This window comes from Sinocyclocheilus grahami, unplaced genomic scaffold (genome assembly GCF_001515645.1).
Source record: "Sinocyclocheilus grahami isolate Dianchi unplaced genomic scaffold, SAMN03320097.WGS_v1.1 scaffold2836.1, whole genome shotgun sequence".
NCBI classification, from domain to species: Eukaryota; Metazoa; Chordata; class Actinopteri; order Cypriniformes; family Cyprinidae; genus Sinocyclocheilus; species Sinocyclocheilus grahami.
In genome coordinates, this window is record NW_015508012.1 from 14,391 (window position 1) to 29,404 (window position 15,014).

Here is a 15,014-nt window from a genome sequence, read left to right on the forward strand (position 1 = left end):
CTGCGTACTCTATGTTCCCCATAGTGACCCCTAGAGGACGCAGTTCGAAGTTCCCCTGAAAGGGAACGTCTCAGGTTACTTATGTAACCATGGTTCCCTGAGTAGGGAACCAGACACTGCGTACTCTATGTTCCCCATAGCGACCCCTAGAGGACGCAGTTCGAAGTTCCCATGAAAGGGAAACTTCATTAACCAGTCTGTCAGTCTGTAAAATCATCAAGTCGAAGCAAGTTCCCAAAGACGCGTGTGAACTCTGCAAGATTCTTCATTTGTTTCCCTGCTCATTAAAGCATGTAGACTCTGGTGTCGACGCCAAAGTCTAACCGTGGGTGGGGAGGCCTGCATGCATGAATAATTCAGTGTGTGTGTGTGTGTGTGTGTGTGTGTGTCGCGATGGAAATTTGATCACCTGTTCCTCTGACAGTGGACTCACACAGGTGACATTATACGGGTTTGGGGTGAGATTTCTACAGGAGCTGATGCTGATGTCCTGACCCGCTGGATCATGGTAAGCTGGCACGTTTCTCCTTGTTTACACACTTGACTGGTCAGAATGGTTTTGTGTTTGAGTGAGAATCCGTCTGAACAGGTCTGTACTTGAGCATTAAAGGTGTGGGTGTGACGCTCAGGTAAATAATTAGCGCGGGCGTTTGAGCTTTCTCTTTCTTTACACTAGAACTCCAGCATCAGATCCATCTCCAGCGATACTCTCAACAGCTGTGAGTCTCTCTGCATTTGTTTTAATAATGGACGAGGAGAATGCATGCATGAGTGGATTTGATCTAAATATCTTGATTATTATCCTTCGGAAATTATACCACAAGAGTTTTGCAGGTGTCACTTAACCTGCTGTTCTTTAAAAAAAAAACATCTACAGGTTCCAGGTTACAAATTTAGGCGATGAAAACGTTGTGGGAACATTGTCGCTAAAACGTTAAAATGTGCAGTTTTCCTGTCATGGTTAGAACGTTATGCAAAGGTTACAGAAAGCGTTTCCTAGAACGTTCAAGCTACAAATGAGAATTTTGAGAATGTTGAGAAATTCAAAGAATGCTTTGAATGTTTATCAAATATAAGAAGATTCCATAAACGTCACTTCAGGAACGTGTATATTTGGGAGCTTTGGGAGCTTGGAAACGCGTTTCTGAATGTGCTCTTGTTCACGGTGTTGGATTGGGTTCATCTGATCCTCTGAAACCCAATCCAGCTCTGCCTCCCTCCGTGTCTCTCCGCGCGCGTGCTGCAGCGCACTCAGAATTAAGCATCGCCCGAAGCCTCCGTTAATGAGCCGCTCGTCTGATCGCTCTGATCGATCCGGAGCTCCACTGAGCCGCAGGGCTGGATCACTTCACGAAAGACGCGCTCCTCTGGGTGTTTCGCTCGCCGCAGACCGTGAGTTTCTCAACAGCTCTGATGCATTTCTGCCTAATGGACTGCATGAGATTCTGTAGAACGACTTTTGAGAATAGCATGCACTTTGTTTCCTATTCATACTTTTCCTCGTTTTTATTTGTTCTGTAACTGTAACGAAATGTTCTCTCAGACTGTCTATTTCTATAGAGAGAGAACACTTTGATAAAAGTTATTAGATATAAAGTTAAACTTTGAATAATGCCTTCCCAAAATACTTGTTTTAGAATAAACAAGTTTCTCCTTAAAGGGGCAGTTCACCAAAAAAAAAAAAAATGGAAATTTGATCATTTACTCCAAAATGTTTGTTCCAAAACCTGTATGAGTTTCTTCCTTCTGATGCTCTGAGAAAAATATACTTTGAAGAATGCTGGTAACCAAATAGTTGGCGGTAGCCTTTGTCTGGCTTTTTTTTCCATGCTATGGAAGTCAATGGCTGTTTAGCAGAATTTTCATTTTTTTGTTGAAACTATCCTTTTAAGCTTCAGTGACAGTGATGGTTATCACCGGTTTAGTACCAGAAACTGTGTTTAGCATAGTTATATTGAGGGATTTATGTGTCTGTTTTTGTTTTTTACTAACAACTGTAAGCTGAGGCTGATTAAATGGCAGATTAGTGGGCTTTGCTTGTGCAAATGCTTCTATGTTGCATTTCTGAATGCTGTTTTTCATCACAAACTACATCATTTGAGCGAAAAGTTGAATTGAAAAATGACCATGAGATTGAGAATGTGTTTGTGTTTGGTCTTTGGCTTTGATGACAGCAGCACTTGCATGATCCGATTCATCGGTGACCTAGAAATAGTGCAGAATATTAGACATTTAGGGTTTTGCATCCTATATGTTTTACATTTTTCAAAATCCTGCAACTTTGTTTCCAAGAATTAAGGCTGACGTACTTGACTTTTGCACCAATTTTGGCTCTGATTTGCAACGTTATTTGGTGAAAATCTCTGTTTTTTTAACTTTAGACTATAATTTCGAGCATGAGCTTAGTTTATATTGGTTTACTCATTCAAAGCATTTCCAATTAGCATGTTAGCATTTAATGAACAAGTTAAGAGCAATTAACCAGTGATGGGGGAAACAAACCTTTTCGAAGCTCTGAATCAATTGCTCCAGTTGCTTTGCAAAATGATTAGCTGTTCCAAGCGCTCGAAACACCATAACACAACAAAACTCGTATTGTTTGTTTTATGGAGGACTTGTCTAAACAGGCCAATCAGGAACTATTAACTTCTTTTTTTAATTAATGAATAATTAAAAATGTCTACAAATTTATAAACCTGATCTGAGATCAGGTAAAAACCGGTTCAGCTGAACCATTGAAATTTCGAAACTAAGCCTCGTTTGCTGAAATCATGTGACTTCGGGAGTTTGATATGCGCTCCGAAGCACCGATTCGAAACCATTCACAAAGGTTTCGAAGCTTCGTGAAGCAGTGCTTCGAAAGCGCCCATAAATGCCATGCCAGATGCCGGTTCTGTTCCACATTTGCAGTGTAACGATGGCTTTTGTTGATGTAACAGTCTATATACATGTGAATGATTAAAGTAACCGGTTAAATGTGACCCTGGAGCACAAAACCAGTCATAAGGGTCAATTTTCGAAATTGGGATTTATGCATCATCTGAAAGCTGAATAAATGAGCTTTCCATTGATGTATGGTTTGTTAGGATCGGACAATATTTGACTGTTCAACTATTTGAGGGTGCAAAACATCTAAATATTGAGAAAATCATCTTTAAAGTTGTCTAAATGAAGTTCTTAGCAATGCATATTACTAATCAAACATTTCGTTTTGATATATTTACGGTAGGAAGTTTACAAAATATCTTCATGGGACATGATCTTTACTTAATATTCTTAATGACATAAAAGAAAAATTTATAATTTTGAACCATTCGATGTATTGTTGGCTATTGCTACAAATATACCCCAGAGACTTAAGACTGCTTTTGTGCTCCAGGGACACAAATGTAAATATTTGAGATAAAAACAACACATATGCATAAGGTAATTATGCAGGTTAATTTCCGGGGGCAAATTTTGCCCCTTCATTTCTGCCTCTGGTGTGTGTTACAGATCAGACTCTCAGGATTTCACGTGTGTTTGTGTGTGTGTTTGCAGGCTGAGAGTCCACAGGAGCGCAGTCCAGGGGTGTTGAGTCGCATCGGGAGCTGGCTGTCGTGGGGTTGGGGCAGAGATGATCCCACCTCCCAAACACAGCAAGAGGAGGACCACGGAGAAACCAGAGCAGACGAGACAGATCCCGCAGAGGCGAGCCCAACCCTCGACCGGAATGCCAAACATCTGAGACTCGAACGCAGTCAGTCGCTTGAGAGGAAAAGGCCACCTGAACGCTTTGAACAAATGGGCCGGAGGAGATCTGGCAGGAGGAGGCGGAGCTCTCACGGGGATGGGGACGGAGCTAAATCCCCAACCAATCCCCAACCTGAAAGCCCTGTAGCAACCAGTTTGACGAGCGGCCCGCGGAAAGCATGCGCTGACTCAGCTTTTGAGGAGGCGGCAAACAGCCTTCCAGGAGCCTCCGGAGCAGAAGTGCCAAACTCAGGTAAAGGTGAGGATGTCGTCCGAGAGGAATGGGCCCAAGCGAGCCTGAGCGAAGACGCTGATTTGCCGAACTCGCCGGATTCGCTCGTCCAAGCGGCGCTGGTTTATTCAGATATGGACGAGGAACGGGTGGTGAGGCTGACGGAGAGCGCCGAATCCAAACGCAGGAGCATCAAAGTGTCTCACAGCGAGGTGGTCTTCGCTAAAAAGGTGGTGGTCGCCTCGGAGGACCAAAATGAAGAACAAAATGTGACTTTTAAAGACACCAAACGGCCTAGATCTGATGAAAGAGCAAGGTAAATTTACCTGTTTGACCTGTTTATCGCTGTGCTTACAGGAATAACGTACAATAATCTTGGGTTTGATTTGATCTGAGGGCCTTTTAATGCAAAAGTCGCTGTTTGGACTTGAATCGGAAGCGTCGGAAATCTTTCTTGAAGATTATCAGGACAAAGCGTCATGTGAAATACGTTCTCTTAGTTGGCTATCAGGTACTTGCCATTCCTCTGGGCTGTAAACATTAAAAATAACCTGCTGGTTAATGATCCTGACCTGGTTCCACGAGCTATCTGCATTGAAAAGAGAAAGCTTTTTCATGACAATTAAGTGTTTACATAGTTAAATGCCAGTTTTTCTAGATGTCAGCCTTGCATTTTTCTTCTGTATGCATCAGCAGCTCTTAAAGGGATAGTTCACCTAAAAATAACCGGCATTCCAACCTGCTATGGTTTTCTTTTGCTGAAAACAAAAGGAGATATTTTGACGTATATTAAAGTATAATTCGCCCCTTCCACAAATCAAGGTCTTAAATTGGAGCAGAAAGTCTTAAATTCATCAAATCGTGGCAGTGTTGCACGCAATGCAAATGTCAGTATTTTGTGTTGTTATGTCTTGTTTTCCAGTACAAATATCTAAACATCCTTAAATAAAGATACATTTACTGGAGATACTAAGTGAAGAAATGAACTGAACAAAATTAAGTGAGTTTATGCCTAAAGCAAGAACAAATATGTGGGCTGATATTTGTCCTTTATCATAAATTCACCCCATTTGTATAAATTTCTCAAAAAAACAAGACTTCATATGTCTTTTTAGCATCCAACTTGATTTTATTTTTTTAGACATTTGCACTGGAAAATGACAAAAATACAAAAAGAACATTATACTTTTTTTGCAGTGTGATCAAAAGGTACATTAAGAGTGATTTCCATAGTTGAGCTATTTTTTGTGTGTAAAAGGAATTAAAAAAGCAATGTAGACCTGCTGGAAGTTGTATTTTCAGACTTTGAAGTGTTGCTAATTCAACTCATTTTGTTCTCCGACATTTACATTTTTAGAATTGTGTTCCCTTTAACTTATTCCTTAACTTTCTTTAAGAAGTCTTAAATTTGCCTTCATAAATCATGCAGAAACCCTGCAAAGGAAGAAGGGGAATTCAGTTTCTTAATGGATTTGTGGCTTGCTTCAAGCAGAGAAAGAACTGAAGAGTAGACAAAGCGAGAGAAATTGGAAAGAAAGACAATGAGTCAACAGCTAACGAAGGGAGTGGATGCTAATATGAATAATGTGAACTTGATTATGTAGACGAAATTCTTCCAAGGCACTCACGTGGTGAAATAAAAATGAAATGAAAAATGAACTGGGCTTAAATCATTACAACTAGTTAAAAGTAGATCTATGCGTTTCGGCAAAACAGCCTTCTTCAGGACACACATAATTTGCTCAAACAGGTATTCTTAAACTAGTGTTAATTAATGAATCATCAAAGACAGCTGGTTAATATGTGGGCGTGGCTAAGACTAGCCTCTTGTTACAAAGAGACAGAGAGAGAGAGAAGGGGGGGGGGATGACAAAAAATATATGCAGTTTATTATATATATATATATATATATGTGTGTAAATTTAAAAAACTATTGAAAAAAATTGGGGGGAAAAAAAATTATACATATAACAGTGTAGATATAAAATTGTACGTCATCAATAGTGCAAATTACAAAAATGGTAAAAATCAGTTTCTTCATTAACTCCTGGGGACTTGTGAACTTGATATTTGAATCAGTTTTGATCTTTATTCTTTGATATTTTACAGATTTCCAGAGGACAGAGTAGACGGCACCAATGTAAAGTCCAGTCATCACAAGGCCCAAATCGCAGACAAAATCAGTCTGTTCGAGAGAGGAGCCACCAGTGCAGTTAGTAGCTCTACAAACCTGCTTCGCCTGGATATTTCTCCAGCTCGAAATGTGGCCAGTCGTCTCAGAGATTTCACAGAACATGCCGGAACGCGGTCCAGTTCTGCACCTCCAAACCAAACGGTTAAAGAGAGGGCGAAGAATTTCGGCGCGGGGCGGAGGGGGGAAGAGCAGCTGACGTTGCCGTCTGGTCGTACGTTGAACGAAGGACATTCAAAAATGGCTGAAATATCTTATTCTGGACGTTTTGAAAAATCTACAGCAAAGACGGATACCAGCGGAGAGCCAAAGGTTAAATCCAAACCTCATTTAACTATAGATCAAACAGACTCTAAATCCTACAATCCAACACCTGCATTGTCAGAGAGCACAAGTGACTCAAACGTTGGGAATAAAGAGGCGGATTCTCTCCCGACAGTTTCATCACCTACTGATGAGACACCGCAGGTTAAATCACCTAACCGGACAGGCACGCGATTGAAAAAACGTCGAGGCAAAGATCCGCTGAGCCCCACTAAACAAGAAATGGGTCAAGGTAAACAGGAGGTCAAGGACAACAAGGACAAACCTCTTGTTGATGCAAGAGATGTCGTAAAGACCACAGAGCCGAGCACTTCTAATAAAGAAAGACCCAACTCTGCTGGGGAGGTCGCAAGCAAAAAACCTACAGTCCCTCCAAAGTTGGAGAAAGCAGCAGAAATTATGCATAGCACAAAGAAAAAATCTGACTCAAAGAAGACTTCACATGCGGACACAAAAGTTCCTACAGAAGTGAAAAGCAAGGATGAGGAGAGAGGGAATAGCGGTGACTTTGAAGCACAGATAGTGGCTTCTGATACACATCCTTCTATATCCAGAAAGAACAGCTCAAATAAAGAGAAGATACGGACCGACATCGACTCAAAAATGGAAGAGAAACAAAAAAACAGCAACAAAAAGCAGCACTCAGAAGGAGAGAAGGGAGACGAGCAGAGGAACAGAGACTTGATTGTAAACTCATTGTTTGGAGAGTCAGGGAAACCAGATCCATCTGTGACAAAAGATGAAAAACCACTGTCCCCAGAGGACCTGAAAGAGGCCAGATCTAAAGACTCCTCTGAGCCAGCCAATAGCAGCGCTGCACCCTTTAGGAACGATGCCATGCGAAACAGAGGGAGTGAGACGGATACGCTGGTCTTACCTGAGAAAGACACCATTGCGTTTGTGTCTATAGTGGAAAACACCCCTGAAAATAACCCAAAATCGGCACAAAGACTGTCAAAGATGAACCAAAAGAGTCAAGAAAAAGACTGTTTGACTGAGATTACCAGTCAGAACCAGAAAAACGACCTTGTTACAGAAACAACTGAGACACACAAACATAATGAATTCAATACATCAAAGCCAACCGAGCAGAAAGTAGAAGGTAAAACAAAACAAGGTAAATCGAAGGACACCTCTGCTGTGAGACAGGAAGACACAACAATTATGGCAACCAGTCAAGGTAAAGAAGCTCAGACTACTGAGAAAAACTCATGCGCTGAATTGTCCGATCAGACTAAAGAAAACACCACTTCTACAAGCAAGACACCGAAAGGACACCTCTGCTGTGAGACAGGAAGACACAACAATTATGGCAACCAGTCAAGGTAAAGAAACTCAGACTACTGAGAAAAACTCATGCGCTGAATTGTCCGATCAGACTAAAGAAAACACCACTTCTACAAGCAAGACACCGGCAACACCAAACCCTGCACTGGACCAAATGGACAGCATAATTTCACCTCAAATTGCACCTACAGAGGGAGGCGGTCCCAAAAGAGATGGGCCGCCCCCACGGAGCCAATCAGAGAGCGGAGAAGAACAGAAGACACAGACGGTATCTAGTAAAAGGGATTTACAACAGCAACAAAAGCCTGACACTGAAACTAAAAATGGAGGCACCAAAGAAACCAAGAGTAAAATCACCAGCACAGAAAAGACATCCAAAGTGAATGGCGATATACACTCTGTAGAGACAGGAGATCAGGTTTCTGACAGTCTTAAGCAGTCTGGAGAAGAAATACTTGGAAATACCTTACCTGAAATACCATCCAATAATGAAAGTCTATCTCTGAGCTCATTTTCATCTGAAGCCACTGAAGCGTCCACCGAGCAGTCTGGCCAGGTCAGTAAAAAGTTTACCGCTAAACCAGCCTCAACAGATGATACAGCCTTCAGTTTACCAGCCTCAAGTGATAACAACAACACAACTTTATCAAACTCAGCTAATAAAAAAACAACTAATGAAAAGACCACTCCCCCAGCAGCCTCACCCAATGCAACAACCACACCTGAAAAACCAACAACTATCGAAAAGACCCCACAAGCCTCAACCAATGAGAAAACCTCCACTTTACCTGCCTCAACTAAAGGAAAGACTACACCTCCACCAGCAACAACAACTGAGACAATCTCTGCTTCATTAGGCTCCAGTGATGACAAGAACAAAACTCTGCCTGCCTCAACTAATGAAACGAACAAAACTCCATCAGAGTCAGCTAACAAAAGGATGACTATCGAAAAGACCACCTCTCCACAAGCCTCAACCAACGAGAAAACCTCCACTTTACCTGCCTCAACTAAAGGAAAGACTACACCTCCGCCAGCAACAACAACTGAGACAATCTCTGCTTCATTAGGCTCCAGTGATGAGAAGAACAAAACTCTGCCTGCCTCATTTAATGAGGTCATCTCCAGTTTACTGTCCTCAACTAATGCAAAGACAACACCTCCTTCAGACTCAGCTGATAGAAAGAGAACTGATGAAAAAGATATGTATCTACTAGCATCAACTGATGAAAAGATCGCACAATCACCAGTCTCATCTAATAAAAAGATGGGCCAGGGTGTGCTGTGATTGGCTAGCTGGGCCAGTGTGTGATGTGATTGGCTAGCTGGGCCAGTGTGTGCTGTGATTGGCTAGCTGGGCCAGCGTGTGCTGTGATTGGCTAGCTGGGCCAGTGTGTGCTGTGATTGGTCAGCTGGGTCAGTGTGTGCTGTGATTTGTTTGCTGGGCCGGTGTGTTGTGATTGGTTAGATGGGCCAGGGTGTGTTGTGATTGGTCAGCTGGGCCAGTGTGTGCTGTGATTGGTTTGCTGGGCCGGTGTGTTGTGATTGGTTAGATGGGCCAGTGTGTGCTGTGATTGGTTAGATGGGCCAGGGTGTGTTGTGATTGGCTAGCTGGGCCAGTGTGTGCTGTGATGGGTCAGTGTGTGCTGTGATGGGCCAGTGTGTGCTGTGATCGGCTAGCTGGGCCAGGGTGTGTTGTGATTTCTGTTAAATAAAATATCTCCTTTTGAAGTGGACTTTGATCTTTGTAACTTTGCAGATCTTTTTATGCTCAAACAGCAACATTTTAGACTAACTAAAGTTGAAAAAGTGAAAAAAAGCATTATAGGACCCCCTTAAATTAATTTAGTTGTACTGGAGTGCGTTTTAAAAGAGAATACTATTTCAGTCTTTCTACTTCTAAATTTCTTGTTTAAATTCAATGTGTCATTTGCTGTTTTTTTTGTGTATATTTTTATTTTTTTATAATTTGTGAAAATTTTATTTGCAATTATTGATTGCAATCCTACACCAGATTTGTCCAGTGTACTCCTCAATCTCCTAATTTTAGGTTAATATTTCAATAGTTTTCCCCCATATTTTGTAAAAACTAAATTCTTTTGCAGTATTTAACTGGTAAATGAAACATTTTAAATTTTTTAACATTTTAATCACCATTGCTTTTCAGTTTATTCTACCCTAACATAAAACAAACAACCAGGCATATATACTGTATATAAAATATGAAGAGAAACATTATACTGTATATAGAAAACTAAATAATATAAAATAAAATATTTCAATAATTTAACAGCACAGTTCTTCGATGACTGTTATGAGTCACATGATATGTAAGTATACATATATGGTGTTTTATTTTTTAATTAATATTTAATTTGACATTTTAATGATTTAATTAATTATTATTAGCTATTCATCAGCTCACAATTGTTCCTCTGTGGAAAGTCACTTTATAAGCGTCTGCTAAATGCATGAATGTAAATATAACTGGAAATCCTGCCTTAATTCGTCTCGTTTAAAGCACCAGCCATAAAAACACTGAACGCTGTGCTCTGTTCAGTTGATTTTGAACTGTGTAAACATGTCTAAGAAACACAGGAGAACCCGAAACCAGCTCTCTTACTGATTTAGGAAAACCACAATAGCAGGAAATAGCAGAACCAGAACCAACTGCTTTCTAATTTAAGACAACTGAGGGCTGTAAAAGGCTTTGTTTTTCAGGATTTCTCCTCCCCTCATATGAAGATGTTTAGTGAGCCGGACTTCTCGGAGCGCGGCGTCAGCATCGACCTCCTGGAGCCGCTGGAAAATACCGCAAACACACGCTACGGCCCGCAGACGCGCTCCATCGAGGTCCTGTCCGGAGTGTGAGTCGCTTTCTTCATTCTAGAGTCCGTAAATAAAAGCTCACCTGATTTTTGTGTAAAGGGCACCGCCTTTCACAATGTATAAACATACAGGCTTGTTTAAAGTTGAAGCGCTCACACATTTTTCTAGTACAGACAGAGGCGTGTTTGTGTGTGAGACGCATGCATGCATGAAGGCAGGTCTGTATTTGTTCATGTGTGGGCGCCGCGGCTCTGTGAGTCTCATTATTTTGGGAGTTGCTGTAGTTTCGCTGCGTTGAACGTCAGTTTGGGCATCATGGAATGTGAAGCATTAAACACTGACGACCTTCGGGACGTTTCTACCCCAGAACTGCATCTGCATTCTCCTCATACTGAATCAACTGAACATTCTTGTGACGTGAATCTAGCTGCACGTTAGTTTTAAAGGAATAATCATCCTTTATTCGCCCACATGTTGCTTCAAGCCCGTATGACTGTCATTCTTCAGTAAAACAGAAAAAGAGACGTTTAGCAGAATGTTCACGCTGCTCTTTTCCACCCAGCGCTGTAGCTCTGCCACAGTGGACAGAAATGAATAAGTCTGACTGGTTTCTTGTAGGTGGGTGGCGTTCGAGGGTCCGGGGTTCTCCGGTCAGCAGTATGTTCTGGAGAAGGGTCTGTACGGAAGCCCGGAGGACTGGGGCTCATCCCACAGCCGGATCTCCTCCGCCGTCCCCGTCATTCTGGTGAGAGTCGCTCTGTAATCATGACGGAGAGCAACGGCTGATCTGATCATCAGCGATCGATCGCATGCTGAGCAGCGTCTGGAGAATACGAGGGATTGCTGACGTTTGATGAATAGAGACACATTTATATCCTTCAGAATAATGTGGGCTGATGAATCACTCGCAGTGACGGCGGCGACGGGAAATAGAATCAGTTCTGACAGTTTTGTTGACTCTATAACTGGAATATAATGAACTAAGATCAGTTATTAATGTGTATATTTAATATTTCAGGAAAATCTAGAAAACTCCTGCCACTTCCAGGTTTGTGAAATAAATTATTTTTATGTTTATTTATTATCCATATTATATGTTTTATAAATGTGTGTGTGTGTGTGTGTGTAAATGTTGTTGGTTTTATTATTATTTTGTTCATTTTTAATATATTTTCCTAATATATTCATGTATTTCATGTATTTTATTTATTGTAGTATAAAACTTTTTATATTATTTAAAATTTCTATTATATATTATTAATATTATTATTATGGTATGTTGTTCCAATTTTCCTCTTTTTGTATAAAACCATTATTATTTCATTTTATTTTGGTTTTATATGTATATATACACATGTATAGATAGATAGATAGATATAATTTAGTTCTAATTCCTTATTACAATTTTTTTTTTAAATCTAAATTATTATTATTATTATTTAGTTTTTCCTATTACTATTAATATTGTTTCTGTATATTTAAAATATATTTAGTATATATTATATATATATTCTTTTTACATATAATTAATTATAATTATATATTTTTTATAGAAATATATAGAATTTTTTATTTCTTAGTATTTTCTCATTCACTCACTCACTCACTCATTCACTCACTCACTCACACTACTGCAGCGATCATTCATGGTTTCCGGTCTAGAGGTTCACTTTAGTCACCTTTGAGTCATTTTATTACGTGCTTTTGCCATTTTTATTAGTTGATTTATTTATATATTCTTAAATATTTAGTTTAATTCGTTTTCTTATCAGTTTTAGGTTTAATAATTTTTTTATTTTAGGTTTAGTTTCTTGCCAAGGCAACATTTCAGATTTTCTCATTTTAAGTCTAATATTTATATTTTATTTCAGCTTTATTTCCATTAACAAAACCAATTTTAATAGTTTTAGTTAGTTTAGATTAGTTAGTTTCAAAGTAATTTTGAGATGTGCTTTTGGCATTTTTAGTAGTTTTTGTTTTCTTTAAATGTTTCTATATATTTAAATCTGTAGCTTTATTTTCATTTCAGTTTTAATAATTTTAAAGACTGATTTTATTTGACAGATTTTACAGTTATTTGCCAAAGAAACATTTCTTTTGTCTTTTTTTTTAATGAAACAATTTTTAATAGTTTTAGTTAGTTTAATTTTAGTTTGCTTTTTAAGTAACTTTGTGTGCTTTTTTTTTTATTAGATTGTTTTTTATATATATATATATATATATTTCTTTATGCGTCTTTAAATATTTAGCTTTAATTTATTTTCATTTCAGTTTCAGTATTTTGACTTCTGCTTTTTCAGTTACTTGTAAAGGCAGCATTTCTACATTTAGTTTTTTTTTTTTTAAGTTTACTTTTTTCATTTAATATTTATAGTTTATTTTATTTCAGATTTATTTCTGTTAGCAAAATAATTTTAATAGTTTTAGTTTTAGCTCACAACAATTTTTCATATTTTCCATTTTAATTTTAGGCTAATGTTTTAGTAATTTTGTTGCATGTTTTATTTGTCGTTGTTTTTTTTATTATAGCTTTGTAGTTTTTATAAATTTTTATTTCAGTTTTAAGTACATCAAGTTAAACTACATGAATATGAGAAGTGTTAGCTGTTTTTCATTTTATTTCCATGAATAACTTTTGTATGGTTTTGGTGTTAGTTTTAACGTTTAAACACGACACGACACACAACACGACACGACACACAACACACGACACGACACGACACGACACGACATGACACACAACAACACACGACACGACATGACACGACACAACAACACACGACACGGCACGACATGACACACAACAACACACGACACGACATGACACGACACAACAACACACGACACGGCACGACATGACACACAACAACACACGACACGACATGACACGACACAACAACACACGACACGGCACGACATGACACACAACAACACACGACACGACATGACACGACACAACAACACACGACACGGCACGACATGACACACAACAACACACGACACGACATGACACGACACAACAACACACGACACGGCACGACATGACACACAACAACACACGACACGACATGACACGACACAACAACACACGACACGGCACGACATGACACACAACAACACACGACACGACATGACACGACACAACAACACACGACACGGCACGACATGACACACAACAACACACGACACGACATGACACGACACAACAACACACGACACGGCACGACATGACACACAACAACACACGACACGACATGACACGACACAACAACACACGACACGGCACGACATGACACACAACAACACACGACACGACATGACACGACACAACAACACACGACACGGCACGACATGACACACAACAACACACGACACGACATGACACGACACAACAACACACGACACGGCACGACATGACACACAACAACACACGACACGACATGACACGACACAACAACACACGACACGGCACGACATGACACACAACAACACACGACACGACATGACACGACACAACAACACACGACACGGCACGACATGACACACAACAACACACGACACGACATGACACGACACAACAACACACGACACGGCACGACATGACACACAACAACACACGACACGACATGACACGACACAACAACACACGACACGGCACGACATGACACACAACAACACACGACACGACATGACACGACACAACAACACACGACACGGCACGACATGACACACAACAACACACGACACGACATGACACGACACAACAACACACGACACGGCACGACATGACACACAACAACACACGACACGACATGACACGACACAACAACACACGACACGGCACGACATGACACACAACAACACACGACACGACATGACACGACACAACAACACACGACACGGCACGACATGACACACAACAACACACGACACGACATGACACGACACAACAACACACGACACGGCACGACATGACACACAACAACACACGACACGACATGACACGACACAACAACACACGACACGGCACGACATGACACACAACAACACACGACACGACATGACACGACACAACAACACACGACACGGCACGACATGACACACAACAACACACGACACGACATGACACGACACAACAACACACGACACGGCACGACATGACACACAACAACACACGACACGACATGACACGACACAACAACACACGACACGGCACGACATGACACACAACAACACACGACACGACATGACACGACACAACAACACACGACACGGCACGACATGACACACAACAACACACGACACGACATGACACGACACAACAACACACGACACGGCACGACATGACACACAACAACACACGACACGACATGACACGACACAACAACACACGACACGGCACGACATGACACACAACAA

General features: G+C 40.5%; 2 protein-coding genes across 2 annotated transcripts; both read left to right on the plus strand.

Annotated features, from left to right (window-relative positions):
• Positions 1–434: 434 nt before the first annotated feature.
• Positions 435–9,054, plus strand: LOC107575717 (microtubule-associated protein 1B-like). Its single transcript, XM_016262063.1, has 4 exons — positions 435–508; positions 3,541–4,280; positions 6,074–7,726; positions 7,872–9,054. Exons 1-4 carry the CDS (start codon positions 506–508, stop codon positions 9,052–9,054), a joined length of 3,579 nt encoding a protein of 1,192 aa, XP_016117549.1. The 5' UTR covers positions 435–505.
• A 1,139-nt stretch (positions 9,055–10,193) lies between these two features.
• Positions 10,194–13,256, plus strand: LOC107575718 (absent in melanoma 1 protein-like). Its single transcript, XM_016262064.1, has 4 exons — positions 10,194–10,633; positions 11,214–11,340; positions 11,614–11,643; positions 13,251–13,256. The coding sequence occupies exons 1-4, from the start codon at positions 10,506–10,508 to the stop codon at positions 13,254–13,256; spliced, it is 291 nt and encodes a 96-aa protein (XP_016117550.1). The 5' UTR covers positions 10,194–10,505.
• The last annotated feature ends 1,758 nt before the right edge of the window (positions 13,257–15,014 follow it).

Bases quoted from the DNA above. Each gene is read 5' to 3' on its own strand.
- LOC107575717 (XM_016262063.1), top strand. The intron at 4,281-6,073 runs GTAAATTTACCT...GATATTTTACAG, and splicing joins AGATCTGATGAAAGAGCAAG to ATTTCCAGAGGACAGAGTAG. The intron at 7,727-7,871 runs CACTTCTACAAG...TAAAGAAAACAC, and splicing joins GATCAGACTAAAGAAAACAC to CACTTCTACAAGCAAGACAC.
- LOC107575718 (XM_016262064.1), top strand. From the start codon at position 10,506: ATGAAGATGTTTAGTGAGCCGGACTTCTCGGAGCGCGGCGTCAGCATC. The intron at 10,634-11,213 runs GTGAGTCGCTTT...GGTTTCTTGTAG, and splicing joins ATCGAGGTCCTGTCCGGAGT to GTGGGTGGCGTTCGAGGGTC. The intron at 11,341-11,613 runs GTGAGAGTCGCT...TTAATATTTCAG, and splicing joins CCGCCGTCCCCGTCATTCTG to GAAAATCTAGAAAACTCCTG.